Source organism: Daphnia magna, linkage group LG6 (genome assembly GCF_020631705.1).
Source record: "Daphnia magna isolate NIES linkage group LG6, ASM2063170v1.1, whole genome shotgun sequence".
Lineage (NCBI taxonomy): Eukaryota > Metazoa > Arthropoda > Branchiopoda > Diplostraca > Daphniidae > Daphnia > Daphnia magna.
This window is the reverse complement of record NC_059187.1, coordinates 1909992-1932748: the sequence shown is the minus strand read 5'-3', so window position 1 is coordinate 1932748 and position 22757 is coordinate 1909992. Positions and strand designations below refer to the sequence as shown.

Here is a 22757-nt window from a genome sequence, read left to right as displayed (position 1 = left end):
ATACCCTGTGAAAAATTGGTTTCGGCAACCGCCATCATGGGAATGCGACAGTGGACCCCCCGACACCAGCCCCCACCCCTACCCCGACACTAGCCCCCCGACACCAGCCCCCCTCCCCCCCGTCACCTGCGGTAAGTGTCATTCGTACCCTATGACACCGAGTTTTATTTTTTAATTAATGGGTTATTCGAATCTTGGGGTTAGCAAAGCAGTGTATTTACTTAAATTTAATTAAAATGTTGGAAATGCGGAGATGTTGAACATCGTGGTTTGATAGAAAAGATCTGATATTCCATCCTGATACTATGCCATACAAATTCTATCTGATTCAATTTCATTCCCGTTGGATTATTGTTAACGTTTCCAAACCATCTTGCATATGGCCCATTTAGGAAAAAATGCTTCCGGCAACTGTCACTGCGAGTCAATAACCTACTATTCTCAAAAATGTTAAAAATAGGCATTGTTGGCTTAACAATCTGGTTAGACGTAACGAAGAACTTTCAATGGGCTGTTGTAAGTATTGTAAGCAGTTGTCTCGGCTGAGACGCTGCTGGCTCGCAAAGTAATTTGACAAACAAAAAAAAATCAGGAATGATATGAATGCATGTATTCCAATATATTAGATAATAACCATTCACCTCTCCTTATCCATTGGTGCATATACCCCTTAAAGTGACCAGAACAACAACAAAACCCTTCCTGATGGGTAAGTAAAATTTGAAATATCTTGATATAAGCCATTTTCGAAACCCCCCCTACCCATCGTACATGTGAGATATTTCCTATTCTCTAGGCATTGCTCTACTTTGGTGGTTTTAAAGTGATGAAATCGTGATCTTCGTAACCCGAGTTGCTCTTTCCGCTGTTTTCTGCGGCCTTTAGGGTCTCGGCGTCGATTTCGTCTTTCACAGGTTTTCCATCTTTGTCCAACGTAAAGTAATCCTTTGGTGTTTTTGGTACATTAAAATAGGCCGTCATTCAGATCGTACACTACTATCGAAAACAAGACTATAATACAACCTCAAGTGCGGCGGGGATTTTGTGGTGGACTTCACCCGTCATCGGAGCGTTATTTGCCAAATCGAAATCAGTATGTTTGCCTCCAACACTGCGAGTCAATCCTTCTGCTACGTCGGTCGACACACAAGATCGTTGAAGACAGTAAAGGTCCTTTTGACCGTCATTACCACACCAAGTGCCGTCAGGAAAATGAGCAGAGACATCAGGCAAACTGTTCAAATCCAAACGTGGCGTGTAAAAGCCATCTCGGTCGTTTCGCTTGCAGAAAATGGCACATGATTGCCAGAGTCGTTCTAATGCGAAGATTAAAGATGAAAATGATTAAAACTTGTTGTCGTGATGGACGATTGATGGGCGTTGTGCAAAACTTACTGTCTGAATAAGCAGCTTGCATGCCCGTTCCTTTCGGGTCGATAAATGGTATAAATTGACTGAATTTGGCACACTGCTGGGTGGCAAATTCGACAGGCGTAACTCGTGATTTTCCATTGCAAACCTGAGCATCGTCGCAAGTGGCCACTTTGACACTGGCACCTTCGCAACGGTGTAACACATCACTTGGCTTTGGATTATTGCATTCTCTTTCACTCACAATGGCTCCTGTTAACGCCATCATACATTTCAGTTTATAGGCACATAATTAAAAAAATTCGATTTAGTAAATGCGTTACCTTTGGATTTCTGAAGACACCCTGAACTGCAAGGTTTGCTTTTCCAGTCTGACCATCCACCTTGGATTGATGGTATGATGCCAGAACGACCTGTCGGCACGCAGCTTCCTCCATCACACCACTGGAAATACAACAGAATGTTATCGAATTTTTTCAAATACATTTTAAAAAAGTAATAAAATTTGAGAATTAACCATCGAAGACCCGCAGACGGTTCCTGGAAGTGCTGGCCCAGACGTAAAGAAACCATCGCGATTGGGCGTTCTGCATTTCATCGAATTACATGATCCCTGTCATATGAAACGGCATAACAATTAGACCACATTTTGGTCTGAAGAAAGTTATTTAAATCTGTTTTACGGCTATATCAGCATTGGTAGCAAAGTAAGCAACAGCAGCCTTATCCCTCAGAAGAATTCGGCATTGCTCGTCTGCTGTCCAAAGTTGACCAGGTTTGTTTCCATATTTGTTGTGATTGTAATCGGGAAACTTGCCTGATGGAATGTCGTTCATGCAAGTTTCACTGTCCAAAAAGAAAGTTTACTGTTTTTTCTATGTTTGTTAACTAGTTAAATGCTTTGAAGTGAATTTTTACGTGATCGAAGCCAAAGTTTTGGCGCTGCAAGTCGACCATGTAGCTTCTCCTACCACACCACGTGAAGGACTCATGATGAAACCTGTGAGACACAGTAAGAATCATAAAATTGTTTTAAATGTTTTCCAGGTTTGCGTTCTAATCAGGTCTATTATACCTTCTGCCGTGCAGGTATTTCCAGAACTGTCATGAGATATTCCCAAACTAAAAAAAAATATATATATGATTCTGTAAACAATGATTCATAATTTTAAAACTTGTGATATCTTCTTAGAAGAGTATACTCACTTGTGACCAATTTCATGAGCCATAACATAAACTGATGTGAAGCCAGTGGATGGATATGGCTGACCCTGTTGATTAGTGATGCCAAACTCTCCAATCACACAGTTGTAAATATCAGTACACACTCCAGTAACAGTGGACAAACCTTTTGGGAATCATACACCAGGTCATTATCATAATTTGGTTTTTGAAAGATAAAGTTTTTTTAAGATGACATACCCATTGTTACATAATTGTTTTTCCCATTTTCAACAGCATAAAAATCAAGCCCAGACAGCAGTAGAGCCATATCCCAATGCTCAGCTTCAGTATCTGATGGTTTGTTGAGTTTTGTTTGAAATGCACAGAAGGAATCAAGCAGTTTCCCTCGCTCCCCACTGCTGATTAAATTAGCCGGTGCCTTTGCGTGGAATTCCATATAGACGATTGAAAGGTCAACTCGCTGGCCCAGGCTAGGGAGGTGATACAACGCTTGCATCTAGGTAAATGTAAATATTTTTCAATTCCCAATTCATTATTTTCGAACCATTTTCTAACCGCATTGACGAAGGCAAGCACTAATTCACGGAGCTTCACATATTCTTTTTCCCCTAGGTAGGGCATAAACAATCCCATTGCTGCTTGATCGACAAAAATTCCCAGCTCGATGATCTTGTTTGGAGCAGATTTGCCACTGATCGATTTCTCGAGAGCATTTTTACTTGAGCCCTGACTAGATTTACCAGAAGCTCCATTGCCCTTAACCTTATTCCCCTTGCCATCCTTAGCCTTCCTCTTTTCTTTTAATTCGGATTCCACCTGATCGAATGATACGTCAAATTATTAAGTTGGCATAGATTGTTTTTCAGTTTTTTTTTTTTTTTTTACCAAGACGGGTTCCTTTGCAAGCATCGGTTTCATCCGTACAGGTAAGTCCGCTATGATGCAAATTACAAATTATTTAAACCATAAAATCATTTTTCGTATTTGCGTGGTTTACCGTCGCAGCTTCTCTGATGAGCTTTAAGATGAGGTAAAGGATCAACCGTGCGAAGAATATGAGCTCCAACCATGATTATTTCGTTATCCTCTTCGGAAGGAGGATGCAACATCTGTCGAAGTCGGGGTGGTATTGGTCGGATTTCCATTGGTTTTCCTCCATCGATCACGTAACCATGCTGTTTAAAGATTTTATTTTAATTTGTTCATTATGAAAATTCAATTCGTAGACCTTACAATATCATCTTCAGTACAGTGACTCAGAGCTGCTGCGAGTCCACCGTCGATTTTAAGGAAATGGCATTCGAGGCCTCTGGGATGTTCCTCCACAATTTCCTTGTTAAGCCCCTCGCTACTCCGCACAACCGTCTTCATATTTGGCGCCATGAGAAAATTATTTGGTCGCATTTTAAGGTCATATTTCCTATGAATTCATTCGATTAATAATAAGGGTTGCAGTTAAAGTAGCTTATTTATCAAATTTTTCATACTTTCCGTTGACGGCGAAAGAATAATGAGCATGGTTGTCATTGGGTCCGCTGCGCTTCGTCTTGGGCCTAATGTCGCGCTGAAGAGGATCTTCGGCTACGAAAACTTGATGACGGCGGATGTAGACCACCTCATAATCGTCCACTTGCGACGAATTGTTGACGCCGAACGTACGACCCAACTCATCCGCACTCATCAACGTGTGCAAGCTGCGCAACAACTAGAAATTGTGTAAGTGACAATGCCATATTTTCTATTTCAATTGAAATATAGTTAGATCGTATACCTCTGAAGGATGTTGAATCACTCCAGCCGATGCCAAGGCAATGGCAGATAAGAAAAGAATCATCCACTTCATCGTTTAGCTTAAAACCAACGAATGATCCCAAACGGAAAATGCCAGCCATTTATATGCCTCGTCCGCCGTGTTCCATACTGGTAAGCAGGTGTATCGCATTCGAAATTAACATGTTTCTCTGTAACAGCTGCTAATAACATGCTGTTGGTTACCTATGTATTTATCTTTGTATTGCTTAATTTTCTAATGCAGAGACAATCAAACTGTCATGTTCATTAAAATATGTTTAAAAAAAAGCAAACAAAAAAAACAGAGCATTCCAAAATGCAGGAACTTCAAGGACACGAACTGCATATCATTGTGAGTCTATAAATTTCTAATAAATCTTTTTTATTACTTATTGTTTATTGTGTGTTTATTTGACAAGGACGAAAGGAATATCCTGGTAAACGGTCCTAGTCTGACGGAAATGGGTGTTGTCACGACGGGTAGCGATGCAGCGGTAGACTCCTTCATCACGGGCAGAATATTCTCCGATAACGAGCCGCGACCCAGCCATCGATTGTTGACGGATGGAAAATCGTGGATCTTGTCGATCCAGTGCCCAGCTATCTACACCATTCCGATCCAGTTTCTCCCACACGATATTCTGGAACGTTTAAAGCAAGTATTCAATATCTTTGGTTAACATTTTTAGGTTAGGTAATTTGTTTAGATTTTAGATTTTGTGAATATCCTGATTTACCGAAATGATATCGAATGTGGGAGGAAATTGACAGGTGAGTTCAGCGTCTTGGCCATTGACTCTAACTTGTCCCTGACCGACCAACTGCGGGTAGGCCTCGTTCGTGTAGTAATCATCGCGGTAGCCTACGCTCTCGTAGTTGAGACCGTGCAATGACGTGTAACCACTGCCCTTGATCCGATTGCCCATATATCGCGTAGTTCCCGGTAAATAGCCAAAATCAAGTGGGCGATAATCCGATCCGCTATCGAAGCTATTAGCCAGAAGCGGATTCGCGTCTTCCATTGGAGATCCCGGAATCATGGAGTCGGGTATCGTACCTAACGATCCTGGACGAGTTTTGGGAATCAGGGCGGTAACTGTTGCTACCAGCACACCTGACAACAGAAGAATAATCAAGAAACTTTGCTTCATCTTGTGACGACTGGAGATGCACTAAAGTAGACGTACTTTGTGACTGGGTCCTTTAAGTAGACTCGTCAACTACTTCTATTCTTGGGTTGCTGTGCTATTAATAACTACTTGTTGGCATTTCTTGAAAATGATAGTACCATAAAAATGGCAGTAGTAAGGGCCAACAGCCGAAAGACAGGATGAGAGTGTCCTTGGATATTAGCTTTGCTTTTCCGTCTCGGGGTTTTTCTTGATGGTGAGTGCGCCGGAAACCAAATTCGTGATGCCATGTTTTTCTGTTTATTTTTTTATTTTGAGTGCCCCGTGAAGAAAGAAACAGCGCAGAGGCGATTTCCTCGCAACTTTCACTAAGCGCATTAGCAGCATCGCTTGCACCTGTGTGTCTCTTTGACTCGCGATTTCTTTAATAACCGTGCCGTGTCATTCGAAGGTGAAGGAGCGGATTGATAACGACCGGAGCCTCTGGTTGAAGTCGTCAACAATCTAAAATCCATTAAGCCAACCCTTGTTTCTTCATTTCCCTCCGGAGTGAAATTTGATGGCTAGTTGCCGTTCTTTTTATTCGGTCGTCATCGGCAACCGTTTCGTAATTAGTACCGTCGCAACTGGATTTCTCTTTTTTTTTGTCTTCTTTTTTCTTAAAGTATGTTTTGCTTCCCGAGTTCCCAGTTGTTTGTTGTGGGCGGGGGAGATCGACGGTATCTCTAAATTGAGGAAGTCACCTCGAAAAAACGAAACGGAAAAAAAAATTTCAATAAAAGCGGTCAAACCACCCCGATACCCCTATGCGCTATCGAACAGAATGAGATATTTTAGTTATGTTTTATCCCTCTTACTGTCGTGAGTAATCGCTTTCTAGTATCGCTGTACGTACGGGATCGTTCACCCCTTATCACGATTACCCCGTTCTTCAGCTTTTATTCATGAAGCCGAATGTTAGCAGGTGGTTTTTATACAGCTGGTGAGAGGTCGTGACTGAAGGATTTGAAGATGGCAACAATCCATTAATTTTATAGAAATTCAATTTTATTTTTTTATTTATCTTTTTAGTCTATAATTTTAACTGGCAATTTCAAATCCGTCATTTGTCTGAATGTGCGGTAAACCTACATCTCAATACCATCTCCGAAACGGAAATCGCTGGGATTTCATGGTTTTTCCATCGCAGTTTTATGATCTGCAATATTTGTTGCACGTAGTAGTTTATAACTGGTAAGTTGCTGTTCCCTTGCTGTTCGTGACTACATCGCTTGGGAATAAAAGCATGAATAAAAGTACAGTCCATCCAATGGTTATTTCCATCTAAGGTGTCATTTAAACGGGCTTGTTTATATTTGCTGGGAACAACAAGTGCTGTACAATTAAATTTGTCTAGTGGAGATAAGCAAAAGTAGAGATCAAACAATCGAAAAATAATTTATGCAGTTTGCAATCCGCACTGCTTCATTTAATCACTAGAGCAGCCGTGAATAGCCCATGCAACAGTACTTGTCTTTTTTTGTTGTCGTCTGCAAGTATCGGTATGATTTGAAGTTTTAAACGATAGTTTGAACTGTAACCAGTGGCAACTAGCCATGGCCAGTGGCACCTAAAAAACGAATTAACGATAGTTTGAAGAAATTAAAATTATTCTTTTATTGAAGGCGTTCTCCACAAATATCCGTCATTTAATTTCAGTTTCTTGTCTTAGGAGATAATAAAATGATTTGGTAACAAACAGAGTGATAATTAACTTTGTAAAGGGTTTGCAAATATATGGCTGTTTGACTGTCAAATTTATTCCTTTATTCACTTAAATTCCTTAACTGATAGAGGACTATGCTTGTAGTCCCTTTTTTTTATTAGGTCAATTCAACTAAGGAGTAAAGACAAGCTAATTGCCTAGGTATATACCACTGCTCCAGCATCTGCTTGTAGCCAATCAGAAAGCTTAATCGGACATCCTGAGAGGGATTTTGTTCCTCTGCTCATCATGTTATACTGTTAACAACCACCATCAATGAAAACCTCAGTCTATGAAACAGTTTATTAGGTAACATTGTTTGTATTGTATCCTTGATTTCCTTTTCCATGTTTAGTAAAAGGTTCTGTATAATCAATACCCAACCAATATTGTCATTACGAAAGTGATTGACTCATTACTTGGGACAGCTAGTGTTGGTAGATTTTTTCCTACTGAAGAAGTACAGTACAGAAAAAAGGGTGATTCACACAATTAAAAAAGCAAAATGTCTTCAGACCTTTTTGTAGGATAAGGAGAGTATAACTGTTTAAGAGAATCATCTGTAAGTATTTTATTTGGGAAGAAGATATAAATTCCGTTGAAACAGCCAACCAAATTTTGTTTTATAACCTTCCCTGCTCAGTCTTCTCGGCAGCCATGTAGTTTAATTAAAACAAAATCTATAGCATTTGCATTATTTGTTGAATCGCGTAGCATAAGCCCAGAAACAATTTCTGAATTAATGTAATAGTTTACAGTATACGTCCAAATTGAAATTATTAATAAGGTTTTTATTGAAATAAGGTAATAAACAAAGGTATTAAAGTTAATTCGAACGTATACAATTACCTTCGATTTAAAAAGCAATTCCATTTTTAGGTACTAATCCTATTGTAAGAGTTAATTCTCAAGGCGGCGGTGGCGTCATGGTTAGCGCTCCGTCTTCGCATGTTCAAAGTCTGAGGTTCGATTCCCGCCACCGACAATCTACGGTTGTCCCAACAAACCTCCTCGGGCTGTTGGGGCCTTGTGGCACGGGAGTTACTAATCATGTAACCTATTCCTAGCCAGATCGTAGTAGATAAATCTTCACCTTAAGTGTGATGAAGATGGTGCCATATTCCATGATTCTGTCGAGCTCCTAGTGGGCGAGGATGGCGTGAGGAGACCATGGTACCGACATTTTTAACGCTTAAAATCTGCTCTGTATTGAGAACGTGGAAGCGATATCAAGTGTTGAATTTTCTATTAAATTAAATGCCGCTTTTCGAATAAATAACACCGTTATGTTGACTTTCCAATGTATTCATAAACCCAGTAATTCATTTAAATTCCCGTATTTTAAGCAGCTTTATACCAGTTATGGCGGTCTTTTGAATTAAAAAGCAATAAATCTCTTATTGCCTTCCTGTTAAAACCCCTGCTGTGGTAATAAAACATGTGGTGGATAGAATCTACAATCTAGTTGTTGTGCATGTTTTAAGCCATAATCTTTCGCAACGTCCATCATATGGAAGGAGGTTGCTTTGGAAAATGTGGACTGTATAATGCTTGACTGCTACGTCTAACGTGCATAAAAATACTCGACTGTACTCAACATAAAAAAAAAAAAATTCAACAAATAAAATCACGATACGGCAAAACGATCGAAAATGCCTAAATTCGTCAAATTTTGTACACAAATTCTGATAGGAGTTAGAATACACGTTTATATTTTCCAGCACAAAGGCAAAACGTGCTAAAAATTGCAAAAAAAAAATTAAATTAAATAAATATCTGGCATAACAAGAACACTGAACGAACATTAAGCTCTATAGAAACTATCGATGGAATTAACTTTTCTTTTCTTGGCTGAAAATCTAAAAAATAATTAAAATTTATTTATTATTAATTTTTTTTACTCCAAAACACCAGCCCTACTTACAAGAACTAGGAAGGACGAATATTATTTTTAAATGAAAGATTAAAACCGTTATTAGATGTAGTGAAAACTGTCTATATTTTTTCCTTGAAAATAAAAATAAAAATCTAAATGCGTAAACTTTCTGTTGGTAAACTAAATAACATGGAAAAGTAGATTTAGATCTGATTTAGATGGTTTACTGCTTTGAGTGGTTCATTTAAAAAGTGTGTTGAGGGATTGAATAGTGGAACGTCTTTGCTTTTAGTTGCCTTCCTGCCTACTTGCCTTTCTCGTGTCTTCTCTCGTCGTCGATTTCTTTGCTACAACATGGCGGATCAGGTATAATGCTATGGATAATTTCTAATATTTTAAATACGTTTTCTCAAAAGTGGCCTGTTTAATTGAGCAAAACGTTACCAATCGCTGGTAGTTGTTGTATTTGGGATATTTAAGCAACTTTAAACATCCACAAAGACTACGCTTATATTTGATAGGCAAGTTGCCTGTTCTGGTCACATGGTTTTCCTTGAAGTTTTTCTTTTGAGTAAAGTGGGAATTAGTCTTTATCTACGATTGGATTCGTGTATCATAGTTTTTTCAACAGTAATTTCTGTGTTGAGGTCTAAAGTGTCAAATTTATGACGGCTTTTCTCAAACATAAAAGTTTTGATTTGTTAACGTGTTTCGAATTAGGGAGAGCGTTCGTTTCAACGTCAACCAACCATTTTCCTTAACCGGAAAAGCGGTAATAATAAAAAGAGTAAAATCGATCGCTACACTCGAGTGGTTGGTCTTGGTTTCAAGACTCCCAGAGAGGTAAAAGCAAACAGCAGCATCTGGATTGCAACAAATTGCACAAGTATGCCTGCTGCCTGCTTTGTATAAGATGGGATCTTCAATCGTGCTGTGTTTTGTGATTAGTGCCTTACCCGTGTTGCATGATTTGTGCTGATGGATTGTTTCCCTTTTCCACCATGTCTTTTAGAACGAAAAGTCCTTCCAGAAGCAACCCACTGTCTTCTTGAACAAGAAGAGTGGTAAGAAACAGAAAAATCTGAGATACCATAGGAATGTTGGTCTTGGATTCAAAACTCCCCGTGAGGTACTGTCTTATGCACTTGTAGCTCAGTTTTCTAAATGCATGTTTTTCATGAATTTTTTAAAGTAAGATTTGATTTATCAATTCCTTTTAAATTCTAGGCTATTGAGGGCACCTACATTGACAAGAAATGCCCGTTCACCGGCGATGTTTCTATCCGTGGACGAATTCTTACCGGTGTTGTCCAGAAGATGAAGATGCAAAGGACCATCGTCATCCGCCGTGATTACCTTCACTACATTAAGAAGTACAACCGTTTTGAGAAGAGACATCGTAACATGTCCGTGCACTTGTCACCGTGTTTCAGGTAATTTATATATGGTTAATGTGTCAGTTCTTGTATCTGTGTTCCATCGTTTATGTATTTATTTTTTAAATACAGGGATGTTGCCATCAACGATGTTGTTACCATTGGTGAATGCCGGCCCTTGGCCAAGACAGTTCGTTTCAACGTGCTGAAGGTCAACAAGGCTGCTGGAGCCAAGAAATCCTTTAAGAAGTTTTAAGACCATTGTCTTCTGAAAAGTGATTTCCAATACAGAAAAAAAAAACTCGGGCTGCCTTGATCATTTAAGAAAAGCTACTTAACGATGGTTCCCTGTCGAATCTTTTATATTCGAGTACTTCGCGCTCTGCATAAGCATGGGATGACATTTTTTGATTCAGTTAGCGTTTTGCCTAACTTGGCAAGTGTTGGTAATAGAGATCCGTTTCAACATCTTCAAGAAGACTTTCGGGGAACATCCGAGATGGTCGTAAAAAAAATATAACGGGGGGTGGCGTACGACAACAAATTTTATTCTAGTGTTAGCTTTTATTTCTTAATTGTTTTATTCTGATGTTGGTAGCTTTTATTTCTTATTTGTGGAAAGAAGTGAATTTAGGTAAATTTTAAATAACGCATTCGTTCATGGTAATGCGGCATGATAGCGAGCCATTAAACGAGCAAGGGAGAAGTTACCTCTTCCGGCTGCAGTTGAAACGGATGCCGAATTGTGTAAGTAAATAAATATCAGAAAATGTAAAATAACTCGAGTAACAAAGTACAAAAAAAAGTTTGATTTAGTCTATTTTTTGGTTTTTTGTTTCAATCCAGATTTTTCTTTCCAAATAAAATATTTAATCTAGAAGTGTTTGGCGGTTTGACCATGCTTGACACGAGTCTTCGTTTCGTACATCGTCTGCTCCATATTCCGTTTTATTCATGTGTTTCAACGTAGGAAAAGTAGATACATTTTTTCCAATATGCAGAACCAATATTTCAGGTACTTTCTTTGATAAGACTGCTTCTTGTGTTGAAAGTGTTTAGGCTGGATTTAAGGACGAAAGAGGGTCGAGAGTAGCACGTAGAATATGTGTACTGAAAATGAAGAGGTACGTAAAGCTTACTGCCTCGAGTACGAGAGGTCTCATTTTCACCTAAAAGAAAGAAAATAGGAAAAGGCCAGCAAACTGGAAAAATATTTTTCAAAATATTTTATATAATTTCCATTGCATTTGTAATTTTCTAAGAATATGAAAGTTGATAACAATTTATATTTCTTACTGCGTAGGGTTGGAATGTCTAAGGATGTTTCCATCTAGATTTTTTATTATGAAGAACATTATTGTTCCTTTTGATAAACACAGAGATAGACTTCATGCTAGCTTTTAATCTTTCTAATGGGCTACTCGTGAAAGCATAGATGTCTATCTTGTTAAATTTACAAATGATACATTTAAAATTTGACCTTGTATTTTTTTTTTTGTTCTTTTTTTTTGAATGGGTTGTGATTAATTTATTGCATTTCTATAGTTCATTTACTCCTCACGTGATTATGTACTTCGTATTTGCAAAATTTTTCAGTACTGTACGATCTTAATGTGTATTTCATGATGAGCCCACATTTTTCTTGTTTGAGCTCCATAGTTTTTAGCTGAAAATTAAAAAAATATCAATTGTGTGTGTTAAACTAACTACAACTAAATAGGAATTTGTTAAAAAAATGAAATTGTGTCATATACATCTGACACTCAAATTAATTTTAGTTCTTTTCTTAATTTTGTCTAGCTGAATGATTTGATATTTCAAAACCGAACAGAACATTGACGATGACTGCTGCTGTCGCTCAAGAAATATTGCCTTAACAGTTGTCCAGACTACCTTGGAATGGCTTTTGGATACCAAAATGACGTCTTGTTCAAGGTATGCAATTGTCTATGAAGCACTTTTGGATTTGTCTTTTACCTTTTACGATCAAATTAATCTGAGGAGTTAGTAAATATGGTGTATTTTTGCTATGATAACGGAACTCAAATATCGGTACACGATTCTTTTTTCGATTTAAGTAAACAACAATAGTGTCAAATAGCGCTTAAATAATCAATTATGTACTTTGACGTTACAGAGTTGAAGTCCGTCATAGTTTGAGTTGCACATTACCAAGTATTGTACCAAGAATAGTTGCATGTGCTTAGTCTAAAGACGTTACCCCTGTTCCGTATAGTCCGTAGTTAAATATAACAATTATCTTACCTTTTGTTTGCCCTTCTCACCGAACTGGGATGAGTCCAACCCAACAAACAGGAATAGAAATGGTCGCCAAGAATAAGTTAAGAGTACTTTTATTCATTTTTTAAACAGGTCGTTTAACCGTAACCGACATGCAACTGCTCTATCCGAAATCGGCGTAGTTTATTTTATATCAAGAAGCATAAAGAATCCACTATCGTAATCAGCTTAAGAGATTGTCCAGTGCAGTTAGACACAAGTCTGTTGTTATTGGTGACAGCTAGGTAGGCCTTATCCCAATAGTCACTAACAACGTGGGCGTCAACTGATAAGATGAAGATAAAAAATAATCCAGGTTGGTTTAAATATTGCATTCTTTCAATAATTAATTTTTTGTTCTCTTGTTTTAAACGTTTCTTTTTTTTCTTCTGCATTTTGACTAATTCAAATGTTTACTTTTTTTTCAGATGGCCTCGTTTTAATGGCGAGTCTGGGAACGTTTGAAGCAACATGGGGTATCATACTAGCACCGGATTCTTCTGATTGTCGATAAGAGGACAACAAGGGCGACCACCTACGAATTCCGTTATTTTCTACCGTATCACACTAAACATACGACGGCACAGTTTCAGGTTCGTTACAATCCCAAGTTTTCTGTCACTAATCTAAGCTTGTCTCAGTAGTTAAGACATTGCATTGCACCAAACGTGAATTATGATATTCAGCCATTTACGTAAACTACATAAATATCCTCTTGCAATAGTCGTACCTCCAGTAGCAATCGTAAAATGTACAAATCTAGATCGAAAAATTCCGATACGATAGCAAAAAAAAAATAAGGGACACTTGTTTGTCATTGGTTACCTTCTGCGTCGATTTCTGTGGCACCTGTCAACAAGAACCATGATAATCGTTCTGCTAAACAATGAAGCTATTCACTGCTGACGTGACTCTATTAATCAGCGTGCAAATGTTTCTTTACTTTACTGTATGACTTACATTTCCTAATTTGTTTTGTCCTTTTCGTTCGCAATTAAATTTTAATGCAATCATTTTCCCCTCTGTTTCACATTAGCTTTTAGTTGAGCCTGAGCCCTGAGCCATTGGGGCTAGATCGATTCGAAAAATGAATTTAACTTGTATGCAACCCAATCAGTACTTGAATTAATAGTTTAAAATTTCGTTCGGGTATTGCGTGATATAATAAATAAATAAGTTTAGCTTCAGGTCCCAGTAAGCTGCCGCATGTTAATATTAATTAACTAAACTTGGCCATTAATGATTATTCATGCACCCATTCTACCTTCCGTATGGCTAATCCATTTTAACCACTTTGCAAACGGCTTTCCGTTTTGAAGTATTCAATCGAATAACTGTTTTTTTTTCTTTTAGATTTCGAAAATATCAGCCTATCCAATGAACTCGTCGTCAATGGATGGATCCAAAGAGACGATAGGAACAAAAACTTCGCCTTCAACATCGTTAGAAATGAATGTACACGCTCTGCCATTTCAGGTGCGTATATTTTTTTTCAAATTTCAAGAGCTGTTCTTGTCGGGTTGATCAACAACGTTGCCTTTCTGCTTAGTCCAGTGATTCGCATATGAATCTTTTGTAGGTTGCATAAGAACAGGAATAAGGGAACCAATATCCGCTTGCATAGTCTGTGTAGAAACTAAGAAAGACGCAATTTCCGGGTTGGTTGTTGGGAGGATTGTTATCTGAAGGTTGGCCCGGAATCCAGTTGGTGTATTCGAATGGCTGGAATGGTTCGTTTGTAGCCCATTCCCATCGTTTATAGCCTATTTGGGAATAGCTGCCCGATGTCCAATAACTGTAGGGGTAATCTGCCAACTCTGAAATTCATTTTGAAATCGATTGTTGAAAGAAAAACCTTTAGAGCGGTAAAGGATATACATTTTTTAGGGACTCGCCTGGGTGGGTTTCACTTTGGCTGTAGATCAACATATCTTCTTGTTCCGTTTCAATGCTGAGCAGGGTCATGTTTGCGGCTTTACATATTTCATCCGCCTGCGTCCAGTTATAAACCTTAAAAAATATTCAATCGAATAAATTACTACAAAGGAAAATTGTAAATGTAAGGGACTGTAGATACTTTGTCCTTTACGTCATTGTTGGAAAAGCAATAACACTTGCTGCCCAAACTCCAGCAAGGAATCGTCGTGTCGTCTTGTAAATAAGACGGGCAGTTTTCTGATAGATAATATAGAATCTTTAAGCACGAGACCAGGCTGAATTTAAACTATTGATTTAATAGATTACCTTTAGATTCGATTTCCGTAGCTGCCATGCCATTTGTGAAACATACAGCTACTGTAAAAACAGCGAGGAAAATCTCGACTGAAATGTGTTTCATTGTTCTTGTGGTTTTATTAGTTTGATACCAACTGATTGAGATTTTTATTTTCATAACCGACGGAATCTTATCTCAGTAATTTTTTAAAAACCTTTGATCCACATTGTATCGCTATAGCTTTGCTTCTTTATCGACTTCTTTATGCATTTTTGCGATTCTGTACCGAATAAAAAAAACCAAGTGTAACAGCTTGTTTTTTTTTACTCGTGTTATTCTAGCGTATAGCCAGAAGCTACATGATAACATGAAATCCTTTGGCGATGACCTAGTTGAGCACATGGTGATCCGTTGTATGCAAAAGCTCACTTTCTCGTTGTCTTAGTCATTTCTTTGGGAGATTAAGAATTGCATTTTTATTGTCGACTTGAATGTTTAAACAGATTAAGTGTATAATAAGCTGCATCATATCGCACTCATTCCTTTACGAATGTCTTAATTATTTTCGTCTAGCTGGCTTTTTCATTATTCCCTTGTGCTAGGCAACTTGATACATACAATAGAATCATTTAATGCCTCCATCAGTAAAATGCCAAGAGTTTGCCTGTAGAGTATACGGCTAAGAGTATAGAGAACCATCCTGTGGTACATTTTCAAGTTCAAATGTTCTCATTTAATTTAAATTGTTAAGTTTGCATGATCAAAAGACGCTTAGTCTATGCATTAACCGTATACGATACATTTGACACAATAAAGACATAATATGTTGTTTCTATATATTTACACCAATATATGCATTGTCACGACAAAGAATATTGGATATATTTTTTTATTTCTCAATTTATATTATTTTTAATAGATCTTGTAGCCCTTTCCGTTGAAGGGGATGTGTACTGGAGCGACGGGGAGTTCGTATTCGTGAACGGGGGCGACGGGCAGCTCGTATTCATGGACGGGAGCAACGGGCAAGTGTTCTCCCTTGGGTTGGAAACCTGCCTCATCGGCGGCCCAGGTCAATGTGAATTTTTGGCCTTCAGGAGAAACCCAGTAAGAAGATCCCTTGTTGGTGTTGCCAACGACTTCACCGTACGATTCTTTTCCGTAAGAATCGTAGGTAACTCCTTGGAATTTCTTCTGGACTTGGGATTCTTCGCGGGTGGTGTAGTCAGACTGAGCGTAGCTGTAAGTTGAAATTTTGTTTTTCTCAATATTAAGATCATATACTTTGCAAGAAAATTAAGAATGTTGTCTTACCTCCATTGGCTGCTGCCATCGATGTTGCGCTCATCGGATTGGCTGGTGACGGTGATGTCGGCGTATTTGTTATCCTTGTAGCTTGGCGCAGAGTAGCCTGGTGCAGGGTAGCTTGGTGCTTTGTACTCCGGCTTGTAGCTGGGAGCTTTGTACTCCGGCCTGTAGCTAGCAGCGGCAGCGACGGCCAAGACAGCGGCGATGATAAACTGTTAACAATTTTACATTTACTGTTAAACCAGGCTTCTAATACTTTTAGTACAATCAGTGACGGTTTGATAGATTGTCTTACCAGCTTCATGTTGTAGTCGGTCGAATTGTTGAAACAACTGATACTTTTGAATCTCCACGCCTGCGCTTATATAGTCGGGTGAAGGGTGTAGCAGAACTCACCTGACCTAATTGGACGGGAGAGACAGTACGTGTTTGGGCGTCGTGTAAGACAAGACTCTCACTTTTTTTTTTCTCTTCTAAAACGCCATTAGAGACGTTTTTTCGGCTCATTGGAAAACGTTGGTGAAGTCACACTATTTTTGCCAAAAGAAAACAGCGTTTTGACGTTGATTTGATCATCCTTCTCCCTAAAGCTACGCATTTTGCATACATTAATTTTGAAATTAGACTGAACATCTGTTGGTGAAATCAATGCGAAAGCTGCCAAGCGTATTCATACACTTATTCAGGTCTATCGCTTTCTGTCGATTAAACGTTTTTCCTAGATAAATTAACCTAGATGTATTTAAATATTTTGTTTTTTTCTCAGATTTCAGTCGTTGATCTAGAAAAACATAAATAGTATAGAGCTGTCGAAAGCGAAATTGCGCGAATTTTGCGAAATGTCATAAATCATATTTTGTATAATAAATCTCGTGATAATTGTATATATGACAGAAATTTGAAAGTAGATAACTAGAATATTTCTTTCGCATACTTTTCGCCCTTAGCAATCACTGCATCAAAAAAATCTAGTGATACAGTCAAGGTTCTAGAATAGAAATGTCGGTTAACCACCAAAAGAGAGTGAAATGGCCATGGGTGTCAAAACTGGGTCAACAAACGATAAAATATTGAGACAGCACTCCCTGGGCTGTCTACATAAACTCGATTGGAGTAAATCCAAAGCATCACTTGTTCCATCCATCCACCGAAATCAACATGAAGCTGGTAAGAAAACTAAACATTTATTGTTTTCACAACATTAGTTATTTGAAGGGGAAAAATTCCGATTTCTATTCATAGTTCGTCGTAGCCGCTCTTCTGGCCGTTGCCATCGCTGCCCCGTCCAGCTACAAACCGGAGTACAAAGCCCCCAGCTACCCTACACCAAGCTACTCCGCACCTGGCTACAACAAGGATAATAAATACGGTGAAATCACCGTCACAAGCCAATCTGATGAACGAAATCTCGATGGCAGCAGCCAATTCAGGTAAAAGTCATTTTTCTATTTATCCCCAAGAGTCTTGCTAAAATTTAAAAATAAATTACGTGGTATTATAGCTATGCACAATCCGACTATACTACCCGCGAAGAATCTCAAGTGCAAAAGAAGATGCAAGGAGTCACCTACGACTCTTATGGAAAAGAATCGTACGGTGAAGTCGTTGGCAACACCAACAAGGGATCTTCTTACTGGGTCTCCCCGGAAGGCCAAAAACTCACTCTGACATGGGCCGCCGATGAGGCCGGTTTCCAACCCAAGGGTGACCACTTGCCCGTTGCTCCCGTCCATGAATACGAACTCCCAGTTGCTCCCGTCCATGAGTATGAACTTCCCGTAGCTCCTGCCCTACCCTACTCTCGCACTGGACCTGGATACTAATTCCCCTAATTTTATCAGTTGAAGACCCTAAGAAGTCGTATTCATGACAGGAATACTATGACTTGTAATTTATCTGTGTTAAAATATATCTTAATATCTTCTTACATGGTTCAGCTTTAATTTGGTGTGTCATTTCCAAATACCAAATATAGGGACTTACCATGTTGAGGAGCATTCGAAGTCTGATCTGAAACGAAACTGCTGATTTAACTTTTGTAGATAATATAAATCACCAGTTGTTGAGACCTGGGACGCGGCATGTTTCCATGTTTCATTGCAAGATGTAGAGCAATTTCGACTACTCAGTTTCTCAACGCCTCAAACCAAGAAAGTTGAAGGGATTCTCTCTTCGTTGACGAGCTCATTTAGTAAATGGTGTCAAGAGAATTTTCACAAAATTCACGCCATGTTGAAAGGATTGGTATTAATTCATGTTATTATAAAAACGGCATTAGTTGGAAATTCGTGATAAATCTCACAAAAGCCGTATTGAAGATTTTTGTTTAAAAAAATAAGATTCCAACTTCCTTGTCCTTACTATATGCAGTTATCAAAATCAATGGCCGTCAAAGAACCTTTTCATGGATGCCTGCCCTGATCACTTGATCAGTCTTCGAAAAAGTCTTGTTGCGATAAGCATAGCTGTAAAGTTAATCGACATAGTCAAAAATATCGTTTTGACGTTTTCCTTGTTTATAGGAAAAAACAAGAAGTTTTATTGATTTTCGGTAAAAAATAAAGAAAAAAAAAATGTCTTGTGAAATCTTGCAACGTTTTTTTTTTTTTTTTTATTTTCAGACTCACTCACTTATCGGCTTATCGCTGTCTAGTTTCGTTTATCGCTTGCAGCAGCTTGTAGAGTGTAGTTCTTGCAGTGCTGTCTGCATTCTTCCCTATCTTTTACTCTTTGACCTCGCGTTTTTTACTGTTTTTGCGTTTAATTTACTCATTTTTCAAGGTATTGTAACAAGGAAAAAAATAAGATCTATTGCAAATCAATAAATAGTTTTGACACAATTTCAATTTCTTAGGAAACTATTTCATGATTGTAGGAGCACATGGCTCAAAATTATCATCGGAATTGCACACCATACGATTCTTTGGTTTTCAACTACAAGTGACTTCGTGTTTTATGTCCTGAGCATTGCAAACATCCTAAGGTAATCATACAGATTGGTTTCTCGAGCTACAAAATGAAATCATTTGTCATCTATTTAGATCAGTGACCCTACTGCAATATCCTTTAGAATGGGAAGTCTTTGAAGAAACTGAATTCTTCTTCAAAAAAAGAAATGTCAAGCATAACATCTAGGAGAAACTGAGGAGAGCAGAAATTGATCTGGAAAGAGTAGTGAGCACCAAACTTGACCAGTTATTCTTAAAAGAACGATAAATTTGAATTGCCATGGCTAAGTGAGCCATGGCTTTTACCACTTATACTCTACTCCATTCAACTTCCAACTATGAATCGATTCAGCAACAGTACTCGGAACACCCTGGCGCAGTTTCAGAAAACGGCGCTGCAAACAATAAAAACGCCGTAGAAAAAGATGGTGCTTATTGTGAATAACTACAAACAACACGTCACAGCTCCGTAGAAAAAGATGGTGCTTATTGTGAATAACAACAAACAACACGTCACAGCTCCAGGATACCGAAAAGTTCTATTCTGTTTTCGACATACTGCTTCAATGATGTTAGAAGGGGAAAACGCTACCGAAATATAAATGTAAAAATTTTTATTTTAGTTTATTGATCACAGAGTCAGAGAACAATGTGTGGAATCTGATATAAAGTCCTCAAAACCCCAGCTGCCTTTCTGCTTCAACAAGGCTATAAAGCAATTATAATTTCAGGAGGTAAAGACTAAACCAAAAACAAAGCACAGACATGTTTTAGTTGGCTTGGCCAAAAAAGAACTTTATATTACTTTTGAACAGGTCCTAACTCAGTGCACGCGGTTGATGCCCCACTATACGACCCAGCAATATTTAAGCTGTGGTTTTCCAGTGCTGGGAATTTGTTATGGCAAGCAAATACTCAACAAGGAGTTAGGTAACCAATTCTGTTTGATACACCCTTTTTATCATTCAAATTGTTTTTTTCAGCAGTATTTAACATGTCAGAAATAAGAATTATGTAGTAAAATAATTTGAACGTTTTCATATTTTTGTTTTGTTCTTTTAAGGTGAAACGGTGGAGAGAAAAGATGTTCGCGATGGGCAATTCGAGATCCGAGTAGAAACGGAGTGCTCATTGTTTAAAGGCTTAGAGACTTGGCAAATGGTATTACTGACCCATGGTGACGGTGACAGCGTAGACAAGGTTGCAGAGAAGGGTTGCGTTGCCTAAATCTTTGCGTCATATTATTTCCACTATTGCTGATATTACTGAGTCCAGCTCCATGATTTGACTGAAAACGGTATGTTGGTTTCCTTTCGATTGAGTGCGAAATATTGATCTTAATGGCTGGTGTATAATTACAGGACGAAAAATCTTGCATAACTTCTTATTCGATATCTGTGGATTGCAAGGAGGTTTCACATTGTAGAAACGCGAGCAGCAGTGTAACGATTACATCCGGCGCACGGTCGGACGTGATAAGATCGTGCTCATGCTGGTAAGCGGCGGAGTCTATTCCGCCGTTTGTGATGGCCCTACCCTTCTCCATAAAGCACTTCTACAGGGTGACGACTCATCGCGAGTGCAGGCCGTCCATATCGATAACGGTTTCCTGCGTAAAGAAGAATCCGAGCAGGTTGTCACTAGTTTACACCAACTCGGGCTCAATCTTCCGGTAATTTGAGATACATTTCTAGGCCGTTCAGAATCTTATGATTAGCAAAAATTTTCAAAATACGTCGTCCGGTCACATCTGAAATTGAATCACCTTGCAACCTCTTACTTTCATTTGAAAGTAATTCAAGTAGGTCGTCCTAATGCAATAATAATTTCTTATATAATTTTTTTAATGTCTTTACAGCACTCATGCAGCCACCATATAGACATCTTAAAAACATAATTTAGGATATGCAAACTATGGCACTAAGTTATTCTTATACACCTTTTGCACTTCTACAGAGTGTACGGGAACGAAATTAGTTGTGGATTGGTTTGCTGTTGACAAGCAAGGTTTGTTATCAAACAGCATGTTGTACATTACAAACCCACATTTCATACTTTTCTTTTCTACAGGAAAGGATTCTTTTTAACCAAAGTAGACAGGATATTTATTCTAAATCCCACAATGTCCTGGTAATAAATTGTAAGAAAAATGCCAAAAGGATTTCACTGTATTAAGTAGATGTATCAGCAAAAATTTAATACTAACTTGTGTTTATTTCTTTAATGTAGAGTACAAATCAAACTGAATTAGAATAGGATTTTGACTGAGGCTGGGTGCCGAAACAATGGATGGTAATTGGGAGCGCGATTGGAAATATCCATGATTTATTATCGTTTTCTCATGTTACGGTATTTTACTTAAGACAAATTGAAGTGCATATATGGGCTCCCTTCTTTTCTGAAGCCCCGTTTCCCCTTGACTCATAATAAGCCCGTAGGGGGTCATGCCCCTACTGTACGGTATATATAAAAACAACATATATCGAGGTTTGGAGGGCTCTGGCCGGAAAGGGGACGTGGGGGTCCTCATAGTTCGATGAAATGCTAATGGAGGGCTATGTCGCTACCCACAAATCCGAACTAAAGGTTAATCGCTCCTGTAAAAATGTTCCAAATCTTCAGCTCTTCTTCCGGCTTCTCTTAGCCAAGCACTGGGTAATCTCCCCGGTGAGTCAATTGAGGCAGTGTCTCCCCCTGCCTTGGTTGACAGCAACTTTTGAAATGGTTATTTTGCCTTTTAAAAGTTGCAAAATGTTTCATTATGTGGAGAATTGTCAATACAAATTTTGTTTTACATTAAATTTAAAAAACTTGTCTTTCATATTTTCTTTGTATACATTGTACACATTCTATACATTTCTGACCTTTACAATTTTTTCTTTTAAGGATTGGAATTTTAACACTGCTGAGATGGCCACTGATGTGTAGATGCCTTTGAATTACCGCCTACGTAATTCCAATCCTGAAGTTGGTAGTTTGCTGTTTTACATATTTTAATCTCTAATTTACCTTAGTTTTATTTTGTAGTATAATTTAGTATTAAATTTTAGTATATATCGTTTAACAGATGAATTGGAATATTATCATAGATTTTAATTTAACTCTCACGGGTATCGATCCCGAAACTTTCGGCGTGCATTGCCGATGCTCAACCATTGAGCCATGAGTTATATTTAACATAGCACTAATATAAGAAGGCTCGAAAAGATAATAAAGGTAATTTTTATAGCTCGTATATCTATATGCTAACCTGAAAAATATGTTTGCAAGGATTATAGCTCTGTGGTAAAACGCTGGTGTATGGATCGAAAGGTCCTGGGTTCAAAGCCCGTCCGGAGGCAAACAAAATGTCTTAATAAAAACGAATTCTTATATGTTTGTATTATACTGATTTATTGTGGACATGCTAATAGGGAATAACTTAAATCATGCTGCAAAAATTATTCTAAGTCCAAATTGGTTGAACTCAAAAAACACGAAAATCCTGTGACTTATGGCTCAGTGGTAGAGCATCTGCATAGTATGCTGAAGAT

The 22757-nt window shown here is 38.2% G+C and overlaps 6 protein-coding genes and 4 long non-coding RNA genes across 12 annotated transcripts; 5 read left to right on the top strand and 5 right to left on the bottom strand.

Moving 5' to 3' along the window:
* Window positions 1–588: 588 nt before the first annotated feature.
* On the bottom strand, window positions 589–4465 carry LOC116925413 (A disintegrin and metalloproteinase with thrombospondin motifs 18). Its single transcript, XM_032932108.2, has 16 exons — window positions 4328–4465; window positions 4044–4261; window positions 3790–3976; window positions 3554–3731; window positions 3442–3491; window positions 3112–3372; window positions 2794–3052; window positions 2578–2719; window positions 2447–2493; window positions 2290–2371; window positions 2055–2217; window positions 1889–1984; window positions 1695–1815; window positions 1396–1623; window positions 1024–1316; window positions 589–945 (listed from the first exon to the last, which is right to left on the bottom strand). Exons 1-16 carry the CDS (start codon window positions 4397–4399, stop codon window positions 805–807), a joined length of 2538 nt encoding a protein of 845 aa, XP_032787999.2. The 5' UTR covers window positions 4400–4465; the 3' UTR covers window positions 589–804.
* On the top strand, window positions 4341–4902 carry LOC116925471. The gene is made up of 3 exons (XR_004395512.2): window positions 4341–4479; window positions 4592–4699; window positions 4767–4902. It is a non-coding gene; the product is annotated as an uncharacterized LOC116925471 (long non-coding RNA).
* On the bottom strand, window positions 4548–5498 carry LOC123473878. Its single transcript, XM_045175452.1, has 2 exons — window positions 5085–5498; window positions 4548–4988 (listed from the first exon to the last, which is right to left on the bottom strand). Exons 1-2 carry the CDS (start codon window positions 5496–5498, stop codon window positions 4755–4757), a joined length of 648 nt encoding a protein of 215 aa, XP_045031387.1. The 3' UTR covers window positions 4548–4754.
* Window positions 5499–7050: 1552 nt separating this feature from the next.
* LOC116933465 lies at window positions 7051–8410 on the top strand. The gene is made up of 2 exons (XR_004400129.2): window positions 7051–7207; window positions 7344–8410. It is a non-coding gene; the product is annotated as an uncharacterized LOC116933465 (long non-coding RNA).
* Window positions 8411–9428: 1018 nt separating this feature from the next.
* On the top strand, window positions 9429–10777 carry LOC116933462 (40S ribosomal protein S11). The gene is made up of 5 exons (XM_045175455.1): window positions 9429–9463; window positions 9818–9940; window positions 10110–10226; window positions 10325–10530; window positions 10606–10777. Exons 1-5 carry the CDS (start codon window positions 9452–9454, stop codon window positions 10727–10729), a joined length of 582 nt encoding a protein of 193 aa, XP_045031390.1. The 5' UTR covers window positions 9429–9451; the 3' UTR covers window positions 10730–10777.
* A 498-nt stretch (window positions 10778–11275) lies between these two features.
* On the bottom strand, window positions 11276–12875 carry LOC123473882. Its single transcript, XR_006648242.1, has 2 exons — window positions 12739–12875; window positions 11276–11642 (listed from the first exon to the last, which is right to left on the bottom strand). It is a non-coding gene; the product is annotated as an uncharacterized LOC123473882 (long non-coding RNA).
* A 1343-nt stretch (window positions 12876–14218) lies between these two features.
* Window positions 14219–15151, bottom strand: LOC123473879 (C-type mannose receptor 2-like). The gene is made up of 4 exons (XM_045175453.1): window positions 14998–15151; window positions 14831–14928; window positions 14649–14763; window positions 14219–14570 (listed from the first exon to the last, which is right to left on the bottom strand). The coding sequence occupies exons 1-4, from the start codon at window positions 15143–15145 to the stop codon at window positions 14299–14301; spliced, it is 633 nt and encodes a 210-aa protein (XP_045031388.1). The 5' UTR covers window positions 15146–15151; the 3' UTR covers window positions 14219–14298.
* Window positions 15152–15790: 639 nt separating this feature from the next.
* On the bottom strand, window positions 15791–16710 carry LOC116925458 (endocuticle structural glycoprotein SgAbd-2). Its single transcript, XM_032932172.2, has 3 exons — window positions 16572–16710; window positions 16283–16488; window positions 15791–16208 (listed from the first exon to the last, which is right to left on the bottom strand). The coding sequence occupies exons 1-3, from the start codon at window positions 16578–16580 to the stop codon at window positions 15881–15883; spliced, it is 543 nt and encodes a 180-aa protein (XP_032788063.1). The 5' UTR covers window positions 16581–16710; the 3' UTR covers window positions 15791–15880.
* Window positions 16711–16872: 162 nt separating this feature from the next.
* Window positions 16873–18203, top strand: LOC116935313 (endocuticle structural glycoprotein SgAbd-2). Its single transcript, XM_032942641.2, has 3 exons — window positions 16873–17443; window positions 17519–17706; window positions 17778–18203. The coding sequence occupies exons 1-3, from the start codon at window positions 17435–17437 to the stop codon at window positions 18097–18099; spliced, it is 519 nt and encodes a 172-aa protein (XP_032798532.2). The 5' UTR covers window positions 16873–17434; the 3' UTR covers window positions 18100–18203.
* A 705-nt stretch (window positions 18204–18908) lies between these two features.
* LOC116934433 lies at window positions 18909–21710 on the top strand. 3 transcript variants are annotated; one of them, XR_006648205.1, is made up of 10 exons: window positions 18909–19057; window positions 19131–19259; window positions 19318–19958; window positions 20040–20154; window positions 20288–20521; window positions 20586–20857; window positions 20919–21025; window positions 21083–21231; window positions 21295–21364; window positions 21454–21709. It is a non-coding gene; the product is annotated as an uncharacterized LOC116934433 (long non-coding RNA). The 3 variants fall into 3 exon arrangements; XR_006648206.1 differs by having other exon boundaries at window positions 20586–21025; window positions 21295–21354; window positions 21454–21710; XR_004400671.2 differs by having other exon boundaries at window positions 20586–21025; window positions 21454–21710.
* Window positions 21711–22757: the final 1047 nt, after the last annotated feature.

Bases quoted from the DNA above. Each gene is read 5' to 3' on its own strand.
- LOC116925413 (XM_032932108.2), bottom strand. From the start codon at position 4,399: ATGAAGTGGATGATTCTTTTCTTATCTGCCATTGCCTTGGCATCGGCT. The intron at 3,732-3,789 runs GTAAGGTCTACG...ATCTTTAAACAG, and splicing joins ACTGTACTGAAGATGATATT to CATGGTTACGTGATCGATGG. The intron at 946-1,023 runs GTTGTATTATAG...AAAACACCAAAG, and splicing joins AAATCCCCGCCGCACTTGAG to GATTACTTTACGTTGGACAA.
- LOC123473878 (XM_045175452.1), bottom strand. From the start codon at position 5,498: ATGAAGCAAAGTTTCTTGATTATTCTTCTGTTGTCAGGTGTGCTGGTA. The intron at 4,989-5,084 runs GTAAATCAGGAT...TAAACGTTCCAG, and splicing joins CCACATTCGATATCATTTCG to AATATCGTGTGGGAGAAACT.
- LOC116933462 (XM_045175455.1), top strand. The intron at 9,941-10,109 runs GTAAAAGCAAAC...CATGTCTTTTAG, and splicing joins GTTTCAAGACTCCCAGAGAG to AACGAAAAGTCCTTCCAGAA. The intron at 10,227-10,324 runs GTACTGTCTTAT...TTTAAATTCTAG, and splicing joins GATTCAAAACTCCCCGTGAG to GCTATTGAGGGCACCTACAT.
- LOC123473879 (XM_045175453.1), bottom strand. From the start codon at position 15,145: ATGAAAATAAAAATCTCAATCAGTTGGTATCAAACTAATAAAACCACA. The intron at 14,929-14,997 runs GTAATCTATTAA...ATTATCTATCAG, and splicing joins TACGGAAATCGAATCTAAAG to AAAACTGCCCGTCTTATTTA. The intron at 14,571-14,648 runs GCGAGTCCCTAA...AATGAATTTCAG, and splicing joins CCAAAGTGAAACCCACCCAG to AGTTGGCAGATTACCCCTAC.
- LOC116925458 (XM_032932172.2), bottom strand. The intron at 16,209-16,282 runs GTAAGACAACAT...TTCAACTTACAG, and splicing joins GATGGCAGCAGCCAATGGAG to CTACGCTCAGTCTGACTACA.
- LOC116935313 (XM_032942641.2), top strand. The intron at 17,707-17,777 runs GTAAAAGTCATT...GTGGTATTATAG, and splicing joins GATGGCAGCAGCCAATTCAG to CTATGCACAATCCGACTATA.